The following is a 27,690-nucleotide window of genomic DNA, read 5'->3' as shown; positions in this document are numbered from 1 at the left end:
AAAGATCCAAGGCTTTACTTCTGCTTTGTGCTCCGAGAGTCTGAGGATTCCTCTTGAAGCTGAGCTGAACTGTACAAAAAAGCCAGGACCATGGTTCCCAGGGGATGCTCTCAGTGGCAATTCTTTATTACCAAACCTCTGAACATATCTGGTGGGGTTTCCAAAGGCACCCTTGAGACATGCAGCCTGGGGGGGAAAACATTTCAGGGGTGACCTCTCGACATGCAAAGAGCATCAGAAATGCTGGAAGGCTAAGAAAGAGGGGAGCAGGAGGGAGGAAGGCAGTGAAAGCACACCGAGTTTGGTCAGGGAGGACAAGAGTTGGTGCTCTGACTCCCAAAGGCAGGCAGGCAGGCAGGCAGGCAGGCAGGCAGGCAGGCTCAGGCAGGAATTCTGCTCCTCAGGTACTCCAGCACCGCTGCTGTGCCTTTGGACAGGATGGCCGCGCGGGGCGTGCGGAACGGATTCCCTTCCAGGAGAAGTGTCCTGGGAACACAGATGGAGACAGTCACACAGGGGCTTGGGTTGCAAGGCACCTCCAAGGTCATCCAACTTCCACCCCCTGCCATGGGCAGCAACACCTTCCACTAGCCCAGGCTGCTCAAGGCCTCATCCAACCTGGCCTTGAATACCTCCAGGGATGCAGCACCCACAACTTCCCTGGGCAGCCTGTGCCAGTGTCTCACCACTTCCTCAGCTCCTGTCTGAGTCTGCCCTCCTCAAACTCAAAGCCACTGCCCCTTGTCCCATCACTTCAAGTCCCTGTAAGAAGTCCCTCCCCAGCTCTCCTTTAGCTCACTTCAGGGACTGGAAGGCTGCTCTAAGATGTCCCCAGAACCTTCTCTTCTGCAGGCTCAGCAGCCCCAGGGCTCTCAGCCTTTCCTCCTCACAGAGCTGCTCCAGGCCCCTCAGCACCTTTGGAGCCTCCCCTGCACTCTCTCCAGTAGTTTCCTGTCTCTCTTGAACTGGGGAGGCCCTGAACTGGACCCAGTATTCCAGATGTGGCCTTACAAGGGCAGAGTAGAGGGAAGGAGAACCTCCCTTGACCTGCTGGCCACACTCCTCTTCATGCAGCCCAGGAGGCCTCCTTGGCCACAGCAGCACCTTGCTGGCTCCTGATGAATTTGCTCTTAATCATTATTTTTCCCTCTGGCAAAACATGCCCTTGAGGAAAGCAGGAAGCTGTTCTCAGGAAACAGGTCAGTGCTCCACACACCCACCTCAGATTTTCACAGTTCCCAAGTTCTGGTGGCACCTGGAGGAGGTCATTGTTCTGAAGGTCCAGTGTTCCAAGATTGTCCATCTTCTTCAGCTGCAGAGGGTCGATGGACCCAACCTGGTTGTTGCTGAGCAGGATTGTCTCCAGTGCTAGGATGTGATACAAGACACTGGGGAAGGCTTTCAACCTTCAAGAAGAAAAAGGAGGAGAAGCAATGGAAGTCAGGAACTGGGCAGTCAAAAACTCAACAGCCTCCAAAAGCAGAGAGCAGTTTAGGTAAGGTTGTCCTGGTTTGGCTGGAGCAGAGCAGGTTGTGCTCAGAGCTGTGGCTGCTGAGCTCAGTCCCTGCTCAGGGCTGGCTCTCTCTGGGGCTCAGGGTGGATGTCTGCAGCCAGGGGCTGCTGCCAGCAGTCAGAGCCTGATGGGGACAGGCACTGCCTGGGCTGGGCTGCAGAAAGCCTCTGCCTTGCACTTGCTCCTGCCCACACCAAGGGCACTGCCACAGCTTGTGCCCCATGCTGGGGGGCAGGAAGGCAGAGCTGGCACCTGTGGGGAGGAGAGGTCAGGGCAGGGGACCCTCAGCTGCCCAGCAAGAGACTGCAGCCCATGGGTGGCATCTGCAGGAGGCAGCTGAGGGAGCACCAGGGTCAAGCCTCTTCTTCCCTGGGCAGTGTCCCAGGAGGACTGTGTCCCTCCTGCCTTCCATCCCCATCCCTGTGCTCCTGAATCCAGCTCCAGAGTCCATCTCCTGAATCCATTTCCCATCTGCTGCTGAGTCCAGGCTGGGACTTGCCCAGTGCCTGCCCCCAGCAGCAGTGGTGCCCATGGTGCCAGCATTGCCACCAGGGGTTGGGTTCCACCTTGGTTTGTGTCTCTGTGTCTCTATCCCATGGCATTGTTCTTCTTTCCACCCCAGCTGGTTTGGTTCCTTCCCCACCCCAGCAGCCTCTCTCCCTTCTTCCCTTTCTCTTCCCTTAGGGAACCAGAGGAGTTCAAAGAGAGCCTCTGCCCCTTGTTTGGTGGCCACCCAGCCCTGACTCCTGATGGAGTTGCACACCTAAGCCTAATGCACTGGAAGGAGAACACATCCATTGCTTTACCTTGCACAGTGAAAAAGAAGAATCACAGAATCAGAATGCCAGGGGTTGGAAGGGACCTCTGGAAATCATCCAGTCCAAGCCCCTGCCAAAGCAGCCTCACCCAGGTCAGGTCAGGTCACACAGGAAAGTATCCAGGTGTGTTTGGAAGCTCTCTGCAGAATGAGAGCTCCACAACCTCTCTGGGCAGCCTGCTGCAGGGCTCCAGCACCCTCACACCAAAGAAGTTTCTCCTCATGTTCAGGTGGAAGGTGCACAGTGCCAGCTCCACCCCTCCAGCAGAGCTGCAGGCCCCACTGACAAGCCCAGCTGTCCCATTAACTGTGACAGAGAGCAAGGACCAAAGTGTTGCCCTTGGGCACCTAAGGAATGCCAGTGGGGCTCCCAGCCTGGTGCTGAGTCTCTGCTGGGATGGTGCTCCCTGGCCATCATTCCCTTTGGATCTCTCCACCCCTCAGAACTGCTGCATGACAGAGCCCAGAGGGCAAGCCTCTTGGGAGCCATTTTGGGTTGTTTTCTCTCACCACTTCCCAAGGTGTCTCTCTCTCAAACCTTTGAGGCAGAAGGTTCCAAAGCCCCACCAGTCCTTTGGTACAGCAGAGCTCTGAAGCTCAGAGCTAGCTAAGCTTGTCTCATGTGCCTCCTCATCCTCAGAGCACAGGAAAGTCACATCCAACATCCCCCCAGCTGTTATTTCTGGACACAAAAATAAACCTGAAGCAGTTCTCACCTATTAAAAGCCAGATTGATCACCTGCAGTCTGCTCAGTGCTGCCATCTCCTCTGGTAAAGAGGTCAGACTGTTGTTCCTGTGGATCAGATGAAGACAAAGAATCCCTAAGTGCCACCCAGCTGGAGTGCAGGCCCCACAGAGGCACAGCATGTGTTCACCAGCACCAGCACACCCTCTGAAACCACTCAGCTGCTGCAGAAATGCCTCAGCACCACGCTCAAGGCCAGACTTCTGCTAACACCAGCCAGGTTCTGCCAGCAGGAGACTCAGAGTCTTCCTCTGAAGCTTCTCAAGGGTTTCCAAGCTTCTAAGAGCTCCACAAACCTGCTCCTTGGTTTTCAGAGGGAAGCTCACCAAAGTGGTGCTGGAGGTAGGGAGGTGTGGGACAGGGCTGGGATTTGTCCTCTTCCTTTCAGGCATTGGAATGGGTTGCTCAGGGAGGTGGTGGAGTCCCCATCCCTGTGTGCCCATGGCACCTGGGACATGGTTTGATGGCCATGGTGGTGCTGGGTTGAAGGTTGGACTTGGTGATCTCAGAGGCCTTCTCCAACCAAAACAATTCTGTGATTCTGTGACACTGTCCCCATCTGGGTGCCAGGCAGGCAGTGGGAGCACTCCAAGCCTCTTCCAAGTTCATGTAGCCTGGTTCCCAAACTCCTTTACTCTTACTGCAGTGTCTCTCACCCCAGGAAGCCATTCAGAAGCTTCCTAACTACAAACAGAACAGGTCCTGCATGGGACACCACAGGAAACCAGAGACAGCTCACTAGAGATGCCCAGACTGCAGCTTCAGCTCTCAGTCCCTGTGACCTTTGTCCTTGTTCCCTCATCTATCTCATGTCACCATCTATTTCCCCAGGCTTCAGCCCAACTCCTCCATCAGCAGCACCTATGTCACTGCATCACTGACAGGGGAAGGCTGGCAGGGACCTTGCAGCTATCCTGGTCCAGCCCCCTAGAGCAGGTGGCTCAGGACCACATCCAGCTGGGCTCTGAGTACCTCCAAGGATGGAGGCTCCAGCACTTCCCTGGGCAACCTGTGCCAGCACTCAGTCACCTGCAGAGTGAAAGTGTCTCCTGATGTTCAGAGGGACCCTACTGCATGTCACTGAGAGCCTGTGGCCTCTGCTTCTGTCCCTGGGCACCCCTGGAGGAGTCTGGCTCCATCCTCTCCACCTTCCCTGCAGGTGTCTGTAGCCATGGGTGAGGTCCCCTGAGGTTGCTCTGCTCCAGGCTTCTTCTCATAGCAGAGATGCTCCACTCCCTTCAGAGAATCAGAGAGTGGTTTGGGTTGGAAGGGGCCTTAGAGGTGCTCTAGCTGCAACCCCTGCCATGGGCAGGGACACCTCCCACCAGACCAGGTGGCTCAAGGCTGGCTCTCAACACTTCCAGGCTTGCAGTCTCCACAACTTTCCATCTTAACTCTGTCCATCTAGGTCACTCAGAACCTGGCCTCCAACACCTCCAGGGAGAGGACATCCACAGCATCCCAGGGCAACCTGTTCCAGTGTCTCCCCACCCTCACTGGGAAGAATTTCCTCCTCAGAATTTCCTCCCTGGACTCTCTCCAGGCACAGGCAAATGACTTTAAATCAAGCTGAAGTGAAAGCCTGTCCCTGCAACCTTGCTTTGCTACTTTTGTGCTGCAAGCCCAAAGCTAACAGAGACCTAACCCTGGAGTCAGCATAGATGCAAGGAGCAGTTCTGAGGAGTTAGAGAAGGCAAAAGGATACTGAAGCAGTTAAACTGTGGTGGGACACTGGCACAGGCTGCCCAGGGAGGTTGTGGCTGCCTCCTCCCTGGAGGTGCTCAAGGCCAGGCTGGATGAGGCCCTGAGCACCCTGGGCTGGTGGGAGGTGTCCCTGCCCACGGCAGGGGGTTGGAACCAGATGATCTTTAAGGTCCTTTCCAACCCAAACCATTCTATGATTCTATGAAGGGCCTGGAGCATCTCTGCCATGAGAAGAGGCTTGGAGGGCTCAGCCTGCAATGAGATGGTCTTCAAGGTCCCTTCCAACCCAACCCAGTCAATGACTCCATGAAACAAAAACCACCTCCAGAGCCTCAGCTGCAGGCAGCAGCAGGTCCCTACCTTCAGGCACCACTTCCCAGCTACCCACCAGCATTAGGATTTTTTTGCTGTGAGATTTCTTTTGTGAGGAGGTGGGAGGGGGGGTGGGGGTGGATGTTTTTAAATAGCAACTTCACATCTCTAAGAATCTTTTTTCCCCTGAGTGAGGCAAGAGCTTGCAGCACAGCAGGTCCCAGAGCTTGGCCACTTGTGGAGCGGGGGGATGGTGGTGCTGGCTTTTCTTGAAGCAGTTCCTCAATCTAGGCCATTTGCTATTTTGGAGCTGTGGGTCACTGAGCTGCCAGGGAAGCATTTTGGGAACTGAGGAATTCTTCCAGTGCTGCTCTCCTGCTGGGGCAGATGGCTGGATCCAAAAGGCAGCTCCTGAGAGCGGAAGGCCAGGCGCAGGCAGCAAACCAACCTGAGATCCAAATGTGTCAGCTTGTGCAGCACACACAGCTCCAGGCACACTGAGGAGAGCCTGTTGAAGCCAAGGTTGACATCACACAGAGAGTCCTTCAGCTCCACAATCCTGAAAGCCAAGAGGGATACACTTTGGTCAGCTGAGCAGCACCGTCCTGCCCAGGCTGGAAAAGGCCTCTCAGGTCACCCAGGCCAGCCACGAGCCCAGCACTGCCAGCTCACCACCCAGCCACGGCCCTCAGCACCACAGCCCCATGCCCTTCAAACCCCTCCAGGGATGGGGACTCCACCACTGCCCTGGGCAGCCTGGGCCAGGGACTGACAACCCTTCAGGGGAAGAAATTGTTCCTCATGTCCAACCTAACCCTCCCCTGGGGTAAGCTGAGGCCATTTCCTCCTGTCCTATCTCTTGTTCCTTGTTCCCCACCTGGCTCCAGCCTCCTTTCAGGGAGCTGTAGAGAGCCAGAGGGTCTCCCCTCAGCCTCCTTTTCTGCAGGCTGAACACCCCCAGCTCTCTCAGCTGCTCCTGACCAGCCCTGTTCTCCAGACCCTTCTCTGGACCTGCTCCAGCCCCTCAATGTCCTTCATGAAGTGAGGGACCCAAAACTGAACCCAGTACTCAGGCTGTGGCCTCACCAGTGCCCAGCCCAGGGGCACAATCCCTGCCCTGCTCCTGCTGGCCACACTAGTGCTGATCCAGGCCAGGATGCTGGTGGCCTTCCTGGCCATCTTCAGCCACTACCAGCCAACACCCCCAGGTCCTTTCCCACCAGGCAGTTTCCAGCCTGCCTCAAGCCTGGGGCTCTGCAGGAGGCTGCTGTGACCCCAGTGCTCCTGAAGCCCCTCTCTGCACTCTGTCAGTTATTGATACAAACCAAGGGCACTGCTGTGTTCCTTGGGCATTTCAGAAGCCATTTGGGGAAGGCAATGCAAACTTCACCTGTGCCAGCTGCCTGCCTGGAGTCTTACACTTGAGGTACAGCAAAAGCACAGAGTGACTTATTCAGAGCTGCTAGGAGAGGAAATCTTCTCTCACTCCTTAGGAGATTTCCCACTCACTGAAATGCAGGTAAGAGGTGTGCACAGACTGCACCAGGTTGGAAGGGACCCTCAAAGGCCTTCTTGCCCAACCCCCCTGCAGTCAGCAGGGACACCTCCAGCTAGCTCAGGCTGCAGAGGGCCACAGCAGGTCTGAAGTTACAGCACAGGTCACAGAATCCCAGAATGGTTTGGGTTGGAAGGGACCTTCAAGGCCATCCAGTTCCAAGCCCCTGCCATGGGCAGGGACACCTCCCTCTAGAGCAGGCTGCTCAAGGCCTCCTCTGCCCTGGCCTTGAGCACCTCCAGGGATGACCACCACAAGTCTGAACAAGAAGACTCAATTCATCTCCTTTAGCAATGGGACAAACAAACCCAGACTGCAATTTCATTGCCATCTTTTGCTTTGGTTCTGCTGCTCTGCTCTTCACAAATTCCAGGAATGCAGCATCTGCTGTTTCTGGGAACAGGGACCTCTGTCAGTGATGGGTGGATGTCAAACACTTACCAGGTCAAGAAGCTACTTTATTGAATCCCTGCAGCAAAATCTCTGCTTTAAACTGGCAAACAAAAGGTAATTAACAGAGAAAATGCTCAGCTCTCCCATCTGGATTGCCACAGAATTCTCTGGCACCTCCCAGCTGCCCACCCACAGCTCTCCCCAGGGAGTGCCACCTCCTCTAACAGGCCCAGGCACTGGCTGCCTGCAGTGATCTGCTAGAAACTGGATTGAGGCTAGATGAGATCACAGGATGGTTTGGGTTGGAATGGCCCTTAAAGATCAGCTGGTTCCAGCCCCCTGCCCACCTCCCACTCATCCAGCCTGGCCTCCAACACCTCCAGGGAGGAGGCATCCACAACCTCCCTGAGCAACCTGCTCCAGTGTCTCCCCACCCTCACTGCCAAGAACTGCTGCCTCATTTCCAGTCTCAGCCTCCTCTCTTCCAGCTTCAATCCATTTCCCCTCATCCTGTCACTACAAGCCCTTGTAGAAAGTCCCTGCCCAGCTCTCCTGTACTCTCCTCCAGGTACTAGAAGGCTGCTTTAGGGTCTCCCTGGAGCCCACTCTTCTCCAGGCTGAACATTTCTCAGCCTGCCACACAGGGGAGGTGCTCCAGCCCTCAGCTCATTCTTGTGGCCTCCTCTGGACCTTCTCCAACAGTCCCATGTCCTTCTTGTGTCAGGGTGCAGTCTCACCAGAGGATTGCAGAGGGGAGAATCACTTCACTCACCCTGCTTGATGTGGCCCTGGGCAGCCTGCTCTAGCTGGAGGTGTCCCTGCTGCCTGCAGGGGGGTTGGACAAGATGACCTCTGAGGGTCCCCTTCCAACCCCATGCAGTCTGGGAGTCTGTTAATAAAGTGCTGAAGCCACACACAGATTCTCTTCAGGTAAGAGAAAACCTGCTTTGCAGGGACAACAATCCCACCCTGTGGGTAAGGACAGCACTCAGGAGGAGGAAGAAGTCACATCCTGCTCCTCTCATCCACTTCACCCAAGAGGGAAAACACCATGGAATGAAGGCACCATGGAGAGCCAAGCTGCCTCTCACTGCCATCTTCCTGCTAATCAGTGGATCCTGCCTGGGACTTGATGATCTCCAGAGCCCTCTTCTAACCCTGATGAGACACTGGAACAGGCTGCCAAGGGAGGCTGTGGATGCCCCCTCACTGGAGGTGTTCAAGGAAAGGTTGGATGAGGCCTTCAGTAACTTGGTCTAGAGGAAGGTGTCCCTGCCAGTGGCAGAGGGTTGGAACTGAACCAACCAGAACCAGAATTAACCAGGTTGGAAAAGACCTTTGAGACCATCAAGTCCAACCTCTCACCCAGCACCATCTGATCAGCTAAACCATGGCACCAAGTGCCTCAGCCAGGCTCTTCCTAAGCACCTCCAGGGATGGGGACTCCACCACCTCCCTGGGCAGCACATCCCAATGGCCAATCTCTCTTGCTGGGAAGAATTTCTTCCTCACCTGCAGCCCAAACCTCCCCTGGCACAGCTTGAGACTGATCCCTCCCATCCCAAACCATTCTATGAATCTATCAACCCCCTACCACTCTAAAACTGCATGAGCCACCTGCATGCTGCTCCTGCTAGAAACCCAAATGTCCTCCTCAGCATCTCAGCTGCACTTCCAGTTGTGTCCACACACACACAGGGACCTCTGCCTGGGTGCACAGATACTGCCTTAGAAACACCCCCAGGTGCTGGGGGACAGCAGCAAGAGAAAGAGGCAGAGCTAACAACCAGGGAATGACCTTTACCAAAGTACCTTGGAGGAATTTCCAGCAGCTGGTTTTTGCTGAAGTTGACAGTGGTGACAGGATGGCTCTGGACTGCATTGAACAGCTCATCAGGGATGGCAGCTGCCTGCTTCTCACTGCACAATGGAAAAGGGTTTAGCTGGCTGAAAGGAGCAAGTGAATCACTTCCCACTCCCTACCAGGATGCCATGAAAGACAAACAGCAGAATGGATAACTCACTATCTGCAATTTGCTGTCCTTGCAGGGACCAAAGGCTTGGTTAGGGAACAAAAAGAAGTGAAAAAGCCCCCAAGAAATGCTGAAGTAGCACTTGAGAAGCATTTGAAGCAGCAGCCCAGGGCTCAACCTACAATCACAAAGGTTGGAAAAGACCTCTAAGGTCACCAAGTCCAACCTGCTACCCAACACCTCCATGGCCACCAAACCATGTCCCAAAGTGCCAGTCCTGGTCAGCTTCACCATGAGCCAGCAATGTGCCCTCATGGCCAAGGAGGCAAATGCTCCTCTGGGGGGCATGAAGAGGAGTGGGGCCAGCAGGTTCAGGGGTGCTGCCCTCCCCTTCTATTCTGTCCCAGTGAGACCACAGCTGAAGTAGAGAGCCCAGTTTTCAACACAGACAGGGAACTACTGCAGAGAGCCCAGGAGATGCTCCAACAATGCTGAGGGGCCTGCAGCAGCTCTGTGAGGAGCAAAGGCTGAGAGCCCTGGGGCTGAGAGCCTGCAGAAGAGCAGCCCCAGAGGGGAGCTGAGCAATGCTCAGCAAGAGCTAAAGGACCTGTGGGGGGCAAGAGGCTGGGGCCAAACTCTTCTCAGTGGTGCCCAGGGACAGGACAAGGGGCAGTGGGCACAAACTGGAACCTACAAGGTTTCATCTGAACAGGAGGAGGAATTTCTTTGGTGTGAGGATGCTGAAGCCTGGAGCCCTGAGGTCCTTGCAACATCCCAGCTCTCAGCAGGACTGTTTGACCCTGAAGTTGCCAGCAATCAGGATTTTCTTCCCCCTCCCCAAATGAATAGGTTAGACTCTTGGTTAATTCTCAGCTGTAACTGCCATAAATGACTCAGCTACTACAAGCTGTTCTGAGACTTAATGAAAATGGGCAAGGAAATTGAAGAGGCACAAAAAGGCCCTGAAGATATTAAGTGGATTTTAGTGACTAAAAGGAATGTTCCTGTGAAATATTTGACAGTGCAAAGGAAGCCTTTGGAAAAGCCTGAGAGCCAAAGCAGCCTGCTCCTGAGCACACAGACTGGAGTGCAGCAGGGTGAGGTGCAGGATGGTTTGGCATCTATCACAAAGGGAAAAAGGGAGAGAAAAGGTTTCCTCCAGGCTTTAGGAACAGGTGAGAGGCTGTGGATGAACCCTCCCTGGAGGTGTTCAAAGCCAGGCTGGATGGGGCCTTGAGCAACCTGGGCTAATAAGAAGTGCCCCTGGCCATGGTGGGAGGTTGGAACTAGATGATCTTCAAGGTCATAGGATCACAGTATCACTCAGGGCTGGAAGGGACCACAAGGATCAGCCAGTTCCAACCCCCCTGCCATGGGCAGGGACACCCCACACTAGATCAGCCTGGCCAGAGCCTCAGCCAGCCTGGCCTTAAACACCTCCAGGGTCAGGGCCCCAACCACCTCCCTGGACAACCCATTCCAGGGCTTCACCACTCTCATGGGGAAGAACTTCCTCCTCACCTCCACCCTCAATCTCCCCACCTCCAGCTTCATTCCATTCCCCCTAGTCCTATCACTACCTGAGATCCTGAGCAGCCCCTCCCCAGCCTTCCTGTAGCCCCCTTCAGATCCTGGAAGGCCACAATGAGGTCACCTCAGAGCCTTCTCTTCTCCAGACTGAACAGCCCCAACTCCTTCAGTCTGTCCTCATAGGAGAGGTGCTCCAGCCCTCTGCTCATCCTCCTGGCCCTGCTCTGGACACCTTCCAGCACCTCCACATCCCTCTTGCCATAGGGGCTCCAGAACTGGAGGCAGTACTCCAGGTGGGGTCTCCCCAGAGCTGAGCAGAGGGGGAGAATCACCTCCCTGGCCCTGCTGGCCACACTTCTCCTGCTGCAGCCCAGGCTCTGGTTGGCTTTCTGGGCTGCAAGTGCACACTGAGAGCTCCTGGTGAGCTTCTCCTCCCCCAGCACCCCCAAGGCTCTCTCCTCAGGGCTGCTTTCCAGCCAGTCCCTGCCCAGCCTGGATTTGTGCCTGGGGTTGCCTTGTCCCTCCCAACCCAACCCATTCCATTCCATGCATCTATGGGTTCTACACTCCAAGCCAGGCTGGACAAGGCCCTGAGCAACCTGCTCTGGTGTCCCTGCCCATGGTGGGTGCTGGAATTAGATGATCTTTAAGGTCCCTCCCAACCCAACCCATTCTCTGGCTCTGTGACTCCCAAAGCCATACCTATAGTCCAGTAACTTGAGTGTGGTTATGGCATGCATGTTAATCCTTGACTGGCTGGGCAGGGTCATGGCTGTCACAGCAGGCTCTTCTCCTTGGCTAGGCACATCATCTAGAGAGGACAAACACATATCAGCACACAAATGACAGGCTGCAGTCAGACCTGCTGTTCTGAGTGACCTGGAGGGAGGATAAAGGTGGAGAGCTGTGGAGGCTCCAACCCTGGAAGGCTTCAAAGCCACTTTGGACAGGGCCTTGAGCAGCCAGCTCCAGTGGGAGGTGCCCCTGCTCATGGCAGAGGGCTTGGAGCTGGATGATCTTTAAGGTCCCTTCCAACCCAAACCATTCTGTGATTGTGTGACTCCATGGCTCTGATTCTATGCATCCCCATGGCCATCCAGCAGCATCCACAAAGACACACCTGCCAACAACTGCACCTAGCCCTAAGCTGTGACCCTCTCAGTAAGAAGGCTCAAAGCAATTAGCTAAAACCCAAGAGAGGCCTCTCTCCAGCTTAAAGCTCTCCAGAAACAGGGCTGCTACTGCCTCAGTTCCAGCTTAAGATGCCAGAGCAGGCAGGGGAAGATCACTCTGGAGGAAAGGAGGCTGAGGGGAGGCCTTCTGGCTCTTTACAACCCCCTGAAAGGAGGCTGGAGCCAGGTGGGGGTTGGTCTCCTCTCCCAAGGAACAAGAGATAGGACAAGAGGAAGTGGCCTCAAGTTGCCCCAGGGGAGGTTTAGGTTGGGTGTGAGAAGAAAGTTCTTCAGTGAAAGGTTTCTCAAACACTGGAACTGGCTCCCAGGGGGCATGGCTGAATCCCCATCCTTGGGGGAGGCTTTAAAAGAGGCAGAGATTTGGTGCTGAGGGACATGGTTCAGCCCCAGCCTTGGCAGAGCCAGGGGCTGGCTGGGCTTGATGATGTGAAAGGGCTTCTCCAAGCACAAGGACTCCCTGGCTCCTCTCCCCAAGCACAGTGCTGCAGGTGCAAGACACCAGATCATTTCATTACCCACCAGAACCTGCTCCCCTGCAGCAGGTAAGCTGCTGAGGCTGTACTCTAGCACCCAATTCACTGCTGTCGAGTTAGCATCACCTCAGCCTGGACGGGAACCTGCCCTTTCCAAGCCCCTCTGCTGCAGTAACTGAACTGATGCTGCCATCCTCTGGCAGGAGAGAGAAAAGCCCACACGGAGAGCCACCCACACAGCTCACTCTCCAGAGGAGCTGCTGCTGTTCCCAAGGCTCCTTCCAAACGAAGAGGGGAAGCATTTTCCTTGCCACTGAAGGCCAGCATGACCATCTCCACACTGTGCTTAACGTGAACCCAGACAGTCTGCCTGCTTTATGCTGTAAAACTTGGAAGGTTTCTAGAGGTGGTAAATTGAGGCACCAATACAGGCTGGGCAGGGACTGGCTGGAGAGCAGCCCTCAAGAAAAGGACCTGGGGGTGCTGGAGGAGGAGAAGCTCAGCAGGAGCCAGCAGTGAGCACTTGCAGCCCAGAAAGCCAAGCAGAGCCTGGGCTGCAGCAAGAGAAGTGTGGCCAGCAGGGCCAGGGAGGGGATTCTGCCCCTCTGCTCCACTCTGCTGGGACCACAGCTGCAGCTCTGGGGCCAGTGCTGGAGCCTCTGTGCCAGGAAGCGTCTGGAGGGGCTGGAAGGTGTCCAGAGCAGGGCCAGGAGGAGGAGCAGAGGGCTGGAGCTGCTCTGCTGTGAGCACAGACTGAGGGAGTTGGGGTTGTGCAGGCTGGAGAAGAGAAGGCTCCCAGGAGACCTCATTGTGGCCTTGCAGGATCTGCAGGGGGCTGCAAGAAAGCTGGGGAGGGACTTGTGAGGGTGTCAGGGAGGGATAGGAGTGGGGGGGTGGAGCAAAACTAGAAATGGGGAGATTGAGATTGGCTGTGAGGAAGAAATTGTTCCCCAGGAGGGTGGTGAGAGCCTGGCACAGGTTGCCCAGGGAGGTGGTGGAAGCCTCCTGCCTGGAGGTGTTTGCAGCCAGGCTGGAGGTGGCTGTGAGCAACCTGCTGTGGTGTGAGGTGTCCCTGGCCATGGCAGGGGCTTGGAGCTGGCTGAGCCTTGAGGTCCCTTCCAACCCTGACAACTCTGTGACTCTACAGGATTTCACCTCCCAGGATTGGAAGCAACTTCAAGACTCTGAGAGCTTCTTTCTAAGCTAATCAAAAATCACAGCCTGCTTTAGAAAACAGAACAGAAAGTAAAACAAACCCAGATGCTGGGTAGCTCAGGGAATGAGAAGCCCAGGGTTCAATCTGGAACCCATACCATGGAATCAGAAAGTCATTAAGGCTGGAAAAACCTCTAAGGTCACCAAGTCCAACCTTCTACCCAACACCTCCATGGCCACCAAACCATGTCCCAAAGTGCCAGTCCTGGTCAGCCTCACCATGAGCCAGCAATGTGCCCTCATGGCCAAGGAGGCAAATGCTCTTCTGGGGGGCATGAAGAGGAGTGTGGCCAGCAGGTCAAGGCAGGCTCTCCTCCAACTCTATTCTGCCCTGGTAAGACCACAGCTGGAGTAGAGGGTCCAGTTCTGGGCTCCCCAGGTCAAGAGAGACAGGGAACTGCTGGAGAGAGTCCAGAGGAGGCTACAAAGATGCTGGGGGGCCTGGAGCAGCTCTGTGAGGAGGAAAGGCTGAGAGCCCTGGGGCTGTTGAGCCTGCAGAAGAGCAGCCCCAGAGGGGAGCTGAGCAATGCTCAGCAAGAGCTGAAGGAGCTGTGGGGGGCCAGAGGCTGGGGCCAGACTCTGCTCAGTGGTGTCCAGGACAAGGGGCAGTGGGCACAAAGTGGAACCCAGGAGGTTCCATCTGAACAGAAGGAGAAATTCCTTTGTTGTGAGGGTGCTGGAGGCCTGGAGCAGGCTGCCCAGAGAGGTTGTGGAGTCTCCTTGTGTGGAGAGCTTCCAAAGCCAGCTGGGCATTGTGCTGCTGGGCAAGCTGCTGTGGGTGCCCTGCTGGAGCAGGGGGGTTGCACTGGGTGATCTCCAGAGGCTCCTTCCAACCCCCCCCATGCTGGGGTGCTGAGATTGTTTGACTGCAGTGCACAGAAGCAGTTTTGCATTTGCTTTCTTTCAGCAGTGACCCTTTAGGAAGCAGAGAGGTTCATGGAGAGCTTCTGGCACTCATTCAGTGACCAGCCCAGCTCTGACACTTGAGAAGTAAAATAAGTGAAGAGCAATGGACTGTAGCAGTGAAGTGTGGAGTGAAGCAAACTCTGATTGCTGCAAGAGAACTGGGAGGACCTGGCTGCAAAGAGCCACCCTCTGGGACTCAAATTTACAGTTCTTACATTCCCTTTCTAAGCTAATGAAGAGAGCACAAACCTTGGATTTTGCTTCTCAGATATTTCAGAAGTTCCTGGGTGCCCTTCTGTGAAGAAAACAAAACACAACAGAAGAGGTCACTAAGCACTGGCCAGCCCCTGCCTGTGTGGCTGGTTGGCTAGAGTCATAGCATCAGGGAATTGTCAGGCTTGGAAGGGACCTCAAGGCTCAGCCAGTTCCAACCCCCCTGCCATGGCCAGGGACACCTCACACTACAGCAGGTTGCTCACAGCCACATCCAGCCTGGCTGCAAACACCTCCAGGCAGGAGGCTTCCACCACCTCCCTGGGCAACCTGTGCCAGGCTCTCACCACCCTCATGGGGAACAACTTCTTCCTCTTAGCCAATCTCAATCTCCCCCCCTTCTAGTTTTGCTCCATCCCCCCCAGTCCTATCCCTCCCTGACACCCTCACAAGTCCCTCCCCAGCTTTCTTGCAGCCCCCTGCAGATCCTGGAAGGCCACAATGAGGTCTCCTGGGAGCCTTCTCCTCTCCAGCCTGCACAACCCCAACTCCCTCAGTCTGTCCTCACAGCAGAGCAGCTCCAGCCCTCTGCTCCTCCTCCTGGCCCTTCTCTGGACACCTTCCAGCCCCTCCAGACCCTTCCTGGCACAGAGGCTCCAGAGCTGGCCCCAGAGCTCCAGCTGTGGTCTCAGCAGAGTGGAGCAGAGGGGCAGAATCCCCTCCCTGGCCCTGCTGGCCACACTTCTCTTGCTGCAGCCCAGGCTCTGCTTGGCTCTCTGGGCTGCAAGTGCTCACTGCTGGCTCCTGTTGAGCTTCTCCTCCCCCAGCACCCCCAGGTCCTTTTCTTGAGGGCTGCTCTCCAGCCAGTCCCTGCCCAGCCTGTATTGGTGCTTGGGACTGGAAGGCCATCACCAGTCACTCAGCTGGAGGACAAGAAGGCAGGGCCAGCTCCAGCCCCTCAGGTGCAGCCATATCACTGCTGGCTGTAAAATCCCCCCAATGCTTCCCACAGACAAAGGTCTCTTTGTGAAGCTCTTTATTTAGCCTTTTATTTACTTGTTCCAAATGGATGTTTCTGATCTTGGATCACTACCTCAGGAGCTACATTTCCAGCTTGGTAACTGAACTAACCAGCTCCAAGGGCAAAGAGAAGAGTTCAGCTGCACTCCATTTTCTCTTTCCAAAGGTCAAAGCCCAGTTATGCCTTGGAGAAGACACCAAGTTTTGGCCAGGAAGTTGATTGCTCACTCTTCAGTAACTTTTTATTCCCCAATGTATAAAGTCTGGGGGAAAAAACCCCCTGTGGTTTACATCATTTGCCTGGATTCTTACCAGCTTGGCCCTCCATGGATTTGCCTTTCAGTCTGCCCACACCAGCATCCACTACTCAGAGCATCTGTGAGGAATTCACTGATTTAGGTTGGACACCAGGGTGGTGACACACCAGAACAGGCTGCCCAGAGAGGTTAAGGAGTCTCCTGCTCTGGAGAGACTTCAAATCCCCCTGGCCACTGTGATCCCTGGCAATCTGCTCTGGGTGACCCTGCTTTAGGAGTTTGCTTGGCCTGGATAACCTCCAGAGGTCCTTTCCAGCTAGGCTGGGACTCTGTAACCTTCATAGAATGGCTCAGGCTGGAAGGGACCTTGAAATCATCCAATCCAACCTCCCTGCCATGGGTGAGGATGCCTCTCAGCTAGGCTTGGCTGCTCAACCAGACTTGGCTGCTCAAGGCCTCTGTTGAATCCCAGATGCCTAATTCAGGGAAGCAGAGATGAGAAGCAGAACTCTTTGGGGGGGTTTTCAATGCCCTGGCTACACAATTTGGAGTCCCCCACACAGGAACCAAACCCACCTGCTGCCTGCAGTGCTCACCTGCAGGAGGTCTCTTCGAATGGCTCTCAAAGGGTTGCCTTCCAGGGCCAGGAATTTCAACTGAGGAAGGTTCCCCAAGGTGTAAGGCAGCCTAGAAAGGGAAACAACTCATTTCAGAGCAGCTTCAAAAGAGCCTCTGAGGACTTTGCAATGGATAGTCAGATGGCTTGGAGTTCTAAAGCTCAAAGGGTCAAAGCAAGAGACAGAACATGACAGATCCAAGGAAGGCACAGACAGACCAGAGTAATCAGACAGTGCAGAAGGGGCTCCTGCATTTTCTGACAGAGATCTCATTTATCATAGGATCACAGCTCACAGGATGGCAGGGGCTGGAAAGGACCTCTGGAGAGTTTCCAGTCCAACCCCTGCCAGAGCAGGAGCAGAGAACCCAGCACAGGGCACACAGAACACATCCAGAGGGGGCTGGGAAGGCTCCAGGGAAGGAGACTCCACAACCTCTCTGGGCAGCCTGCTTCCAGTGCAGAAGTTCCTCCTCATGCTGAGGTGGAGCCTCCTGTGCTGCAGCTTCCATCCACTGCCCCTTGTCCTGTCCCAGGGAGCAAGTGAGCAGAGCCTGTCCCCTCCCTCCTGACCCCCAGCCCTCAGCTATTGACAGACATTGATCAGTTCCCTCTCAGCCTTCTCCTCTCCAGACTGAGCAGCCCCAGGCCCCTCAGCCTCTCCTCACAGGGCAGTGTTGCTGTCCCTTCAGCATCCTGATGTTTTCTGCTGGTATCCAGGGAGACAATTCCCTCTTGGAGAGCTTTGCTTTGTTGTTGCTGTTGCTCAGACTTGTGATTTTGATCTGCAAAGCACAGCCTGTCCCACCCAGCAAAATGATACTTCTGGGAAGGTTTCACTGCAACAGCCACAACTGTGCTTTGCTCTCTGAAGCACTGGGGGGGAGGTTGTTCTTTTTGCATGGAGGCAAAGCAAACCAGGAGCTGCAGTTGTGCATTATGGAGGATTATAGGAAATAAAGTGATTTTTAAATCCCCTTTCTGCACCACCTCTCCCTTCCCACCAGATCTGCCCCTTTGCCACCTCACCTGCCCCACTTTCCTCCTTTATCCCCTCAAACCCACAGCACCTGGGCTCTGTTGCACTCTCCTCCCACCCCAGGTGTGGCCACTTGGCCCTCCCCACCCACTCCCCTATTTAATCCCTGCCAGGGGAGGCTGAAGCCCTAAGCTGAGCCCTTCGGGGCTGAGGATCCTCCTCTCATCTCAGGTCAGTGCCCCTGGAGCACACTGGGTGATGGTGGTGGTGACAAAAGGCCGGGGGGCCTGGTGGCCCCCCGGTTGTTAGGGCCAGGATTGCTGACTGCTCCTTTATACTGCTTTAATATCAACCACAGGGGCTGGGGCTGACTCCTCTGGGTGCTCTCTTGGCTGCTTGAGGGACTTGCCCCAGGCTCTGGTGCAAAACTAGTGGTGGTGGGGCAGGGAGGAAGCTGCTCAGACAGGAGGGACAGGAAGGAGGCTGCTGGGGCAGAGGGGGCAGGCTGGGGCAGGAGGCTGCTGGGGCAATTACACTTCACAAAGCACACCCCACCAGCTAGAGAATGAGCTGTGATGCTCTGTCCTCTGCAGTTGTCTCTCACATTACCTACTGATGTCATTGTTGGCAAGGTCAAGCCTCTCCAGCTTCTGAAGCAGCGTGATTTCCTCAGGGATGGATTTGATCTTGTTGTCCCGCAGCTCCAGCACAGAGAGGGAATGCAGCTGCTTCAGGCTCTCTGAGTTCAAGACTTCAATCTGGTTTTCCCCAGCATGCAATTCCTGCAGGAACACAGATCACAGCTCTGCTGCTCTGCTGAACTCACTCTGTGGAGGTGTCACAAAAACTGTCCTGCTCTGAGCTAGAGCACAACCAGTTCTGCTCTGAGCTGTGGCTGCTGAGCTCAGCCCCTGCTCAGGGCTGGCTCTCCCTGGGGCTCAGGGTAGGTTTGCAATGCCAGGGGCTGCTGCCAGCAGTCAGAGCCTGATGGGGACAGGCACTGCCTGGGCTGGGCTGCAGAAAGCCTCTGCCTTGCACTTGCTCCTGCCCACACCAAGGGCACTGCCACAGCTTGTGCCCCATGCTGGGGGGCAGGAAGGCAAAGGTGGCATTAGTGCCCCTCTGCTGGGCACTGCTGAGGCCATGCCTCACATACTGAGTTCAATTTTGGGCTCCTCACTCCAAGAGGGACCTTGAGGGGTTGGAGCATGTCCAGAGAAGGGCAACAATGCTGGTGAGGAGCAGCTGAGGGAACTGGGGGTGTTCAGCCTGGACAGAAGGAGGCTCAGGAGAGACATCCTGCCTCTCTACAACTCCCTGAAAGGAGGTTGGAGCCAAGGGGAGGCTGGTCTCTTCTCCCTAGTATCAGGTGATAGAGAGGAAATGGCCTGAAATTGTGCCAGGGGAGGGTCAGGCTGGGAACTAGGAACAATTCCTTTCCTGCAAGAGTGGTCAGGCACTGGCACAGGCTGCCCAGGGAGGTGCTGGAGTCTCTGTGCCAGGAGGTGTGCAAGAAGTGTATGGCCATGGCACTGTGGGACAAGGTTTGGTGGCTGTGGTGGTGTTGGGATGAGGGATGGACTTGATGGTCTTAGAGGGCTTTTCCAACCAAAGCCATTCCATCAGCCATTAAGCCATGGGGCAAAAGCCACCAGGGGTTGGGTTCCCTCTTGGTTTGTGTCTCTATCCCATGGCATTGTTCTCTTTTCCATCCCAGCTGGTTTGGTTCCTTTCCCACCCCAGCAGCCTCTCTCCCTTCTCCCCTTTCTCTTCCTCTAAGGAGCAGAGGGGTTCAAGTAGAGCCTCTGGCACTTGTTTGGTCTCGTAGAAAAGAGGAGGCTCAGGGGAGACCTTCTTGCTCTCTCCAGCTCCCTGAAGGGAGGTTGTAGCCAGGAGGGGGTTGGTCTCTTCTCCCAGGCACCCAGCACCAGAACAAGAGGACACAGTCTCAAGCTGTGCCAGGGGAGGTTTGGGCTGGATGTGAGGAAGAAATTCTTCCCAGCAAGAGAGCTTGGCCCTTGGGATGTGCTGCCCAGGGAGGTGGTGGAGTCACCAACCCTGGAGGTGTTTAAAGAGTCTGGCTGAGGCACTTGGTGCCATGGTTGAGTTGATTAGGTGGTGTTGGGTGAGAGGCTGCACTTCATGATCTCTGAGGTCTCTTCCAACCTGGTTAATTCTATTCAATCCTCCCCTGACACTAACTGGAGAGTGCCCAATGTGGACAGCACATGGGGCTGGACACAGCACTATGGGTTTGGATCCCAGTGCTTCACAACAGTTCCTGTTTAAAGCAGCAGTAATTATTGGACAATTAGCAGCAGTCAGGCTGCCAGCCTCCAATCACTGCCAGCCTTACCTTGAGCAGCTTGCAGGAGGGGAACTCTGGCAGGGCCTGGAGTTTGTTTCTCCTGAGGTAAAGCTGCTCCAGAGATGCCATGGCTGCTAACTTTGAAGGGACAGTTTCCAGGTAGTTTTTAGTACAATCCAGCTGCCTTAAGCCTGAAGGTGTCAGCATGCAGTGACAAACAGAGAGAGGAAGGGGGGGGGAAAAAAAGAGAACATGAGTTTTCTCCAGAAGCATAAATATCCTGAGTCTTAAAATAAACCTAACAGCTTGTCAAAGGGGATGCTGGGAGAGCTCAAGTCAGGCAGCAGCAACAGCTCTCAAAACAAGGCATCTGCCTCTCCTGTGCCCTTCACAGAAGATGCTGCAATGCTCTCCTGGGCTGCATGAAGAGGAGTGTGGCCAGCAGGTTGAGGGAGATTCTCCTCTAAAGAGGCCACAGCTGCAGTCCTGGCTCCAGTTCTGGGCTCCCCAGGTCAAGAGAGACAGAACTGCTGCAGAGAGTCCAGGGGAGGCTACCAAGATGCTGAGGGGCCTGGAGCAGCTCTGGGAGGAGGAAAGGCTGAGAGCCCTGGGACTGTGGAGCCTGCAGAAGAGCAGCCCCAGAGGGGATCTGAGCAGTGCTCAGCAAGAGCTAATGGAGCTGTGGGGGACAACAGTCTGGGGCCTGACTGCTCTCAATGGTGCCCAGGGACAGGGCAAGGGGCAGTGGGCACAAAGTGGAACCCAGGAGGTTCCATCTGAAGAGGAGGAGAAACTTCCTTGATGTGAGGGTGCTGGAGGCCTGGAGCAGGCTGCCCAGAGAGGTTGTGGAGTCTCCTGGTGTGGAGAGCTTCCAAGGCCAGCTGGGCATTGTGCTGCTGGGCAAGCTGCTGTGGGTGCCCTCCTTTAGCAGGGGAGGTTGAACTGGATGTCCTCCAGAGGTCCCTCCCAGCCCCCACCAGGCTGGGACTCCCTGATAAGAGGTCTCTGGTTTGATACACAGTAACTGGAGCTCGTGTTCTGGGGCACTGTGAACTCAAGCTCTAGAGAAGGCATTAACCCTTTCAGAGTGTGCTTTGCCAGCCCTGCCTGCCAGGCAGTGTGTCCCTGAGCTCCAGGAGTGGCTGCTGGAGGGCCCTGGCTCATCTGAGCACACCCATTTACTTCTCATGGCGCTGATCTCTGCAGGCAGGCTCTTGAGCTGGTTAGAAGCCAGATTGAGTCGCACTAAGTTAATGAGCAAAGCAAAACTCCTTGGGATGTCTGTGAGGTGGTTGTTGGAGAGATCCTGAAGATTAAAAGAGGGGGGGAAAAAGGTTAGAAAGAGAGGTTTAAAGTGTCCCATGAGTAGCACTACTGTAACATTAATCACTGGCAGATCATCACCATTAGGTGGCTGACACCCTCGGGATCTCCCTGGCAGGGATGTGAGTGGAAGCAGCAAGGCTCCCACGACTCACAGATCACAAGGGATTGGATTGAGCTGAAAATAGCTGGCAAAACTTGCTTTCAAGCAGACAAAAAGCCAGCCCCAAACCCACCATGTAATAACTGACAGTGCACAGCAGTCATCAGAATATCAGATCAGCCTCCAAGGTCCTGGAGGTGTTCAAGGAATGTGTGGAGATGGCACTCTGGGACAAGGCTGACTGACCATGGTGGTATTGGGAGTGACTCAATCCTCCTAAAGGTCTTTTCAAATGATTTCATGCTTCCATGTCCCCTGGAGGTGTTAGAGAAACATGTGGGCATGGCAGTCTGGGACATGCTTTGATGGCCATGGTGCTGTTGGGACCCAATGATCTTGGAGGTCTTTACCCACCCAAGCAAGTCAATGAGTCTCAGTCAGCCTGGTTTAGTCAGCAGCAGCAAGCCCTGGCCAGATCCTCCCTTCTGCACAAACAAATCATCCAAAAGGTGTCACTTACTAATTCCTCCAAAGTGACAAGCTGTCCAAACCCATCAGGCAGGCAGCTCAGCTCATTGTGCTGAAGGAGAAGGCTCTTCAGGTGTGACAGCTGTAACAGCTCTTCTGGGATGCTCTCCAGTTTGTTGTGGCTGGTAGGAAGACACAGAACACAAAAGGGGGGAAAAGGCAAATGACTGAGCTGGTTTGAGCACACAACTGCAACCAGAGCACTTCTGTCACAGAGGAGGGTGGCCAGACTAGAGCTGCAACACTTAATCCAGCTGAGCTATCCCAGCCATACATGGCCTGCTGGAGAACAAACTCCTCAGACCCTTGGACATGGACAAAGCAGCTCCAGCATGAGGCTCAGTGGCTCTCCTGTGCTGGCATAGTCTCCCTGGGAGTTCCACCTGCAGTGGGACAGGATTCAGCAGCACCTCCCTGACCACCTGCACTAATGTACTGAATGACTCCAGTAAACCCATGGTTCTGAACCTCCCAGGGGGAATGAGAGCTGATTGCACAGAATCAGAGTCCTACACAGCCAGCATGGTTGGGGCTGGAAGGGACCTCTGGAGATCACCCAGTCCAACCCCTGCTCCAGCAGGGCACCCACAGCAGCTTGCCCAGCAGCACAATGCCCAGCTGGCTTTGGCAGCTCTCCACACAAGGAGACTCCACAACCTCTCTGGGCAGCCTGCTCCAGGCCTCCAGCACCCTCACAACAAACAAGTTTCTCCTCCTGTTCAGGTGGAACCTCCTGGGTTCCAGTTTGTGCTCACTGCCCCTTGTCCTGTCCCTGGGCACCACTGAGCAGAGTCTGGCCCCAGACTGTTGTCCCCCACAGCTCCTTCAGCTCTTGCTCAGCTCCCCTCTGGGGCTGCTCTTCTGCAGGCTCAACAGCCCCAGGGCTCTCAGCCTTTCCTCCTCACATAGCTGCTCCAGGGCCCCCAGCATCTTGGTAGCCTCCCCTGGACTCTCTGCAGTAATTCCCTGTCTCTCTTGACCTGGGGAGCCCAGAAGTGGAGCCAGGACTGCAGCTGTGGCCTCACCAGGGCAGAGCAAACATTTCCAATGTGCATTACCCATGACAGAAAGCATCTGTCTGTTCCAAGCTGCCATCCTGACTCAAAGGTAGAGATTGCCTTCCTGTGATCACACTAAGTATCAGTGTTTTCACCTCCCAAGACTGTGACTTTTGAGTATTAGTGAAAACAATCCCAATAAACCCAAACTACCCAGTTTTGACCCAAAACCTCTGTGTCTCACTCTCCTAATATTCTCTGGTTAAAAAATGGAAGTAGTCTTTCTGAAAGGGGTGGTGATATCTGCAAGCTCTTATTCACACCACAGGGCTGCTTCTGTCCCTGCTTTGACACAGGCACTTACCTGAGATCAAGTTTCTGCAGGTTCTCTAACAGTCCCAAAGCAGAGGGGAGTGACCTCAGCTGATTATCATGCACCTGCAAAAGAACAAGATTTAAACCCAGTCACTAATTTGCACCTTGGGACTGAAATAAACCCTGCTGACCTCACAGAAGAGTTTTGGACACAAGTGAAGCTATGACACATCCTGCTTGACCAAAGAGGGAGGAAGGGAATGGCAGTGACTCAGATTTGATCACACAATCACCAAGGTTGGAAGAGACCTCAAAGATTACTGAGTCCAAGCTGTCACCACAGACCTCATGACTAAACCATGGCTCCAAGTGCCACATCCAATTCCCTCTTGAACACCTCCAGGGATGGTGACTCCACCACCTCCCTGGGCAGCACATTCCAATGACTAAGGACTCCCTCAGTGAAGAACTTTCTCCTCACCTCTGGCCTAAACCTCCCCTGGCACAGCCTGAGACTGTGTCCTCTTGTTCTGCTGCTGCTTGTCAGGGAGAAGAGACCAACCCCCACCTGGCTACAACCTCCCTTCAGGGAGTTGCAGAGAGCAAGAAGGTCTCCCCTGAGCCTCCTCTTCTCCAGGCTAAGCAACCCCAGCTCCCTCAGCCTCTCCTCCCAGGGCTGTGCTCCAGACCCCTCCCCAGCTTTCTTGCCCTTCTCTGGACATGTTTAAGAGTCTCAATGTCCTTAAACTGAGGAGCCCAGAACTGGACACAGGACTCAAGGTGTGGCCTAAGCACAAGGCAGAATGACTTCCCTGCTCCTGCTGGCCACACTCTTCCTGCTGCAGGCCAGGATGCCCTTGGCCTTCTTGGCCCCCTGGGCACACCGCTGGCTTGTGTTCATCCAGCTGCCAATCAGCACCCCCAGCTCCCTTTCTGTTTGGCAGCTCTGATGATTTGCTTGGGTCAAGTGAAGGAGGTTGACACCACAAATTCATACAAAAAGAGATTCACTTGTTAGCTGCCTGGCTAAAGTCCTGTGTGTGGCTATGATGTGTCTAAAAGGGAGAGACAAAGAGAGACGGAAAACAGGTAAAGATCCAGATCACCACCCAGGGCTCCAGTGATGGCTTTCCTGGACTGTTCCTTGGGTCTTTGGTGGTGGGAACACCTGCCAGTGTCTTCAAGACCCTTTTTATCATGGTCAGAATGGGTGCTGCTTCCTGAGGTATCTCCTACTTTAGATGGGAAGTGCTGGAAGTGTGTCCAGAGAAGGGCAAGAGCTGGTGAAGGGTCTGGAGAACAAGTCTTATCAGGAGCAGCTGAGGGAGCTGGGGTTGTTTAGTCTGGAGGAGGAGGGTGAAGGGAGAACTCATGGCTCCCTACAACTCCCTGAAAGGAGGCTGGAGCCAGGTGAAGGTTGGGCTCCTCTCATGATAAAATGAGAGGAAATGGCCTGAAATTGTGCCAGGGGAGGTTTAGGTTGAAGATGAGGAACCATTTCTTTCCTGCAAGAGTGGTCAGGCACTGGAACAGGCTGCCCAGGGAGGTGGTGGAGTCACCATCCCTGGAGCTGTTAAAAGAAACCTGTGGCCATGGCACTTTGGGGCATGGGTCAGTGGCCATGGTGGTGCTGGGTTGATGGTTGGAGCTGAGGCTCTTGGAGGACTTTTCCAACCCAAACAAGTCTGTAGTTCTCTGCTCTCCTACCTGCTGCAGAGGGAAGAACAGTCCTACCTTAAGTGGATGATTACTTACATCCAGAACAGTGAGTGCAGGCAGGAGTTTGAGATCCTCTGAGAGAGACTGCAGTTTGTTTGAGGCAAGGATCAGCTTGGTCAGGTCCGTTTGCTCCCACCAGCGCTCCGCAGCACCGAAAGAGAGATTCTGCTGCGCCTCCTCCGGGGTGTCCACGTTGATGCGCCAGACGTGCTGAGGCACTGCAGAGACACAGCCATGGCAGCCACAGCCCCAGCAGCCTGCCCTCAGATCCCACTGCTCACCACACACAATCAACCAGCTTGGAAAAGACCTCAGAGATCACCCAGTCCAACCTCTCACCCAGCACCACCTGATCAACTCAACCATGGCTCCAAGTGCCTCAGCCAGGCTCTTCCTAAGCACCTCCAGGGATGGGGACTCCACCACCTCCCTGGGCAGCACATCCCAGTGGCCAATCTCTCTTGCTGTCTTTCATAGTGTGGCCAGCAGGAGCAGGGAGCTCATCCTGCCCTGTGCTCAGCACTGCTCAGGCCACACCTTGAGTCCTGTGTCCAGTTCTGGGCTCCTCAGGTTAGGAAAGAGGTTGAGCTGCTGGAAGGTGTCCAGAGAAGGGCAAGAAAGCTGGGGAGGGGTCTGGAGCACAGCCCTGGGAGGAGAGGCTGAGGGAGCTGGGGTTGCTTAGCCTGGAGAAGAGGAGGCTCAGGGGAGACCTTCTTGCTCTCTCCAACTCCCTGCATGGAGGTTGGAGCCAGGTGGGGGTTGGGCTCTTCTCCCAGGCAAGCAGCACCAGAACAAGAGGACACAGTCTCAAGCTGTGCCAGGGGAGGTTTGGGCTGGAGGTGAGGAAGAAATTCTTCCCAGCAAGAGAGATTGGCCACTGGGATGTGCTGCCCAGGGAGGTGGTGGAGTCCCCATCCTTGGAGGTGTTTAGGAAGAGCCTGGCTGAGGCACTTGGTGCCATGGTTGAGTTGATCAGATGGTGTTGGGTGATAAGTTCAACTCAATCTCTGAGGTCTTTTCCAACCTGGTTAATTCAGTATTCTGTATTTCTGGGAAAAATTCCTTCCTGACATCCAGCCTAGGCCTTCCCTGGCACAGCTGGAGACTGTTATAGAATTCTTTGGGTTGGGAAAGACCTCTTTAAGACCATGGAGACCAGTCATCATCTCACCACCACCATGGCCATGAAGCCATGTCCTGAAGTGCTTTTCAGACACACACACACAGTCAGCTGTCTTTCCAGAGGCATTTTGCTAGGGCTGGCAATAATGTGCAGATGCAAATCTGCCAGCAGCAGTGGAAAGAAAGTTGATCTGCAAACAGAGAGCAGGCAGCACTCAGTGCTGGGACTTGTTCTGCGTTGTTCCTGTTCTGCCAGGACAATATTGCCAAGCCTAAACCCAAGGCACAAGAAAAACACCAAATCCACAGAACAGGTCAGCAACCACCTGCAAACACAGCACCTGTTCATAAAGTGTGGTTTGAAGGAAAAAGGATCCTTAAAGTTCCATCTAGTCCAACTCCCCTTGCACTCAGCAGGGATTTCTGCAACCAGAGCAGGTTGCTCAGAGTCCCAACAGCCTGACCTGCAGTGGTTCCAGGGATGGAGCATCTGTCACCTCTCCGGGCATCCTGGGCCAGGCTCCCACCACCCTAAGTGTCAAACATTTCTCCCTTCTGGCCTTCCAGTGTCTGCAGGGGGCTCCAAGAAAGCTGGGGAGGGACTTGTGAGGGTGTCAGGGAGGGATAGGACTGGGGGGGATGGAGCAGAACTAGAAATGGGGAGATTGGGATTGGCTGTGAGGAAGAAGTTGTTGCCCAGGAGGGTGGTGAGAGCCTGGCACAGGCTGCCCAGGGAGGTGGTGGAAGCCTCATCCCTGGAGGTGTTTGCAGCCAGGCTGGATGTGGCTGTGAGCAACCTGCTGTGGTGTGAGGTGTCCCTGGCCATGGCAGGGGGTTGGAGTTGGCTGAGCCTTGAGGTCCCTTCCAGCCCTGACAATTCTCTGATTCTAAACCATCAGCCCTTGTCTATCACAACCGGTCCTGCTCAAAGCTCTGTCCCCAGCTTTCTCATGAGCCCTTTGAAGCACCAAAAAGCCACTAGAAGGTCTCCCTGGAGCCCTCTCTTGTCCGGACTGAACAACCCCAACCCTGTCCCAGCAGAGGGCTTCCAGCCCTGCCAGCACTGCCGTGGGCACAGTTCCCCCTGCAGAGGAGCCCCGCGGCCCCCTGGAGAGCCCGGCGCCGCGCACAGGCTCCGCCACCCTCTCCCGGCTTCCCTCTCCGCCGTAGAAGGGCTCCGGGCGCCGGCTCGGCCCCCCGCGGCTCCCAGCCCCCCCCCGGCAGCACGGCGGCTCCCGGACCCCCTCTCCCCCCGCGGCAGCACGGCGGCTCCCGGCTCCCCGCCCCGGCTGATGCGTGAGCGGCAGCGAGCGCGGAGCGCAGGCAGCGGCGCGGCCCCGCTCCCAGGGCAGCGGGATGGCGGCGGGGCCGGTTCCCGGGGCCGGTTCCCGCTGCTCACCCTCAGTCAGGTTCCGTCCGGCCAGGTTCAACTGCCCGCTCTTCCGAGCCGCCCGGATCAGCCCCTGCGGCACGGCGGGGCCCAGCTCCGCTGCCGGCTGCCTGAAGCCCGCCCGGGGATCCCCGGCCCGCGCCCTCCGCGCCGCCGCCATCCCTGCCCGGAGCCGCCCCGGAGCCGCCCGAGCGGGCGGGGCCTGGCCCTGCCCTCCAGGCTGGCTGCAGCCCGGCGCTGGCAGCTCCTTGCCCGGCCCCGGGAGCCCCCATTTCCCGCCCGGCGCCGAGATGGTGCCCAGGGAGGGGAGCGGGGCCGGGCACCAAAGCCTTGCCCCGTCCCGGGGACGGACACCCCCAGGGCTGCAAGCATCTGCCCCCTGCTTCCATCTCCCCTCCAGCCGCTGCAAAACCAAACCGCCAGCGAGTTCATCTTGCAGCTCTGGACAAGGTGAAAATAGCCTGCAGAA

General features: G+C 55.5%; 1 protein-coding gene across 2 annotated transcripts; it reads right to left on the bottom strand.

Moving 5' to 3' along the window:
- Window positions 1-77: 77 nt before the first annotated feature.
- LRRC40 (leucine rich repeat containing 40) lies at window positions 78-27,388 on the bottom strand. 2 transcript variants are annotated; one of them, XM_068164511.1, is made up of 15 exons: window positions 27,231-27,388; window positions 24,746-24,927; window positions 23,040-23,113; window positions 21,670-21,799; window positions 20,906-21,029; window positions 19,772-19,914; window positions 18,025-18,197; window positions 16,417-16,507; window positions 14,580-14,625; window positions 11,246-11,354; window positions 8,853-8,960; window positions 5,541-5,651; window positions 3,047-3,124; window positions 1,221-1,406; window positions 78-486 (listed from the first exon to the last, which is right to left on the bottom strand). In XM_068164511.1, exons 1-15 carry the CDS (start codon window positions 27,379-27,381, stop codon window positions 381-383), a joined length of 1,812 nt encoding a protein of 603 aa, XP_068020612.1. In that variant the 5' UTR covers window positions 27,382-27,388; the 3' UTR covers window positions 78-380. The 2 variants fall into 2 exon arrangements, with proteins under 2 accessions (XP_068020612.1, XP_068020613.1); XM_068164512.1 differs by lacking the exon at window positions 8,853-8,960.
- Window positions 27,389-27,690: the final 302 nt, after the last annotated feature.

The sequence above is a fragment of the Melanerpes formicivorus genome, unplaced genomic scaffold, assembly GCF_026170545.1.
Source record: "Melanerpes formicivorus ecotype bairdi unplaced genomic scaffold, bMelFor1.0.p_v2 SCAF_81, whole genome shotgun sequence".
Classification (NCBI taxonomy): domain Eukaryota; kingdom Metazoa; phylum Chordata; class Aves; order Piciformes; family Picidae; genus Melanerpes; species Melanerpes formicivorus.
Note: the sequence above shows the minus strand (reverse complement) of the source record. Positions and strands in the feature narration are given on the sequence as shown.

Coding starts and splice junctions, on each gene's coding strand:
- LRRC40 (XM_068164511.1), bottom strand. CDS start 27,381: ATGGCGGCGGCGCGGAGGGCGCGGGCCGGGGATCCCCGGGCGGGCTTC. Junction 21,030..21,669: donor TTGTCACTTTGGAGGAATTA/GTAAGTGACACC, acceptor TTTAATCTTCAG/GATCTCTCCAACAACCACCT. Junction 14,626..16,416: donor TTCGAAGAGACCTCCTGCAG/GTGAGCACTGCA, acceptor TTTTCTTCACAG/AAGGGCACCCAGGAACTTCT.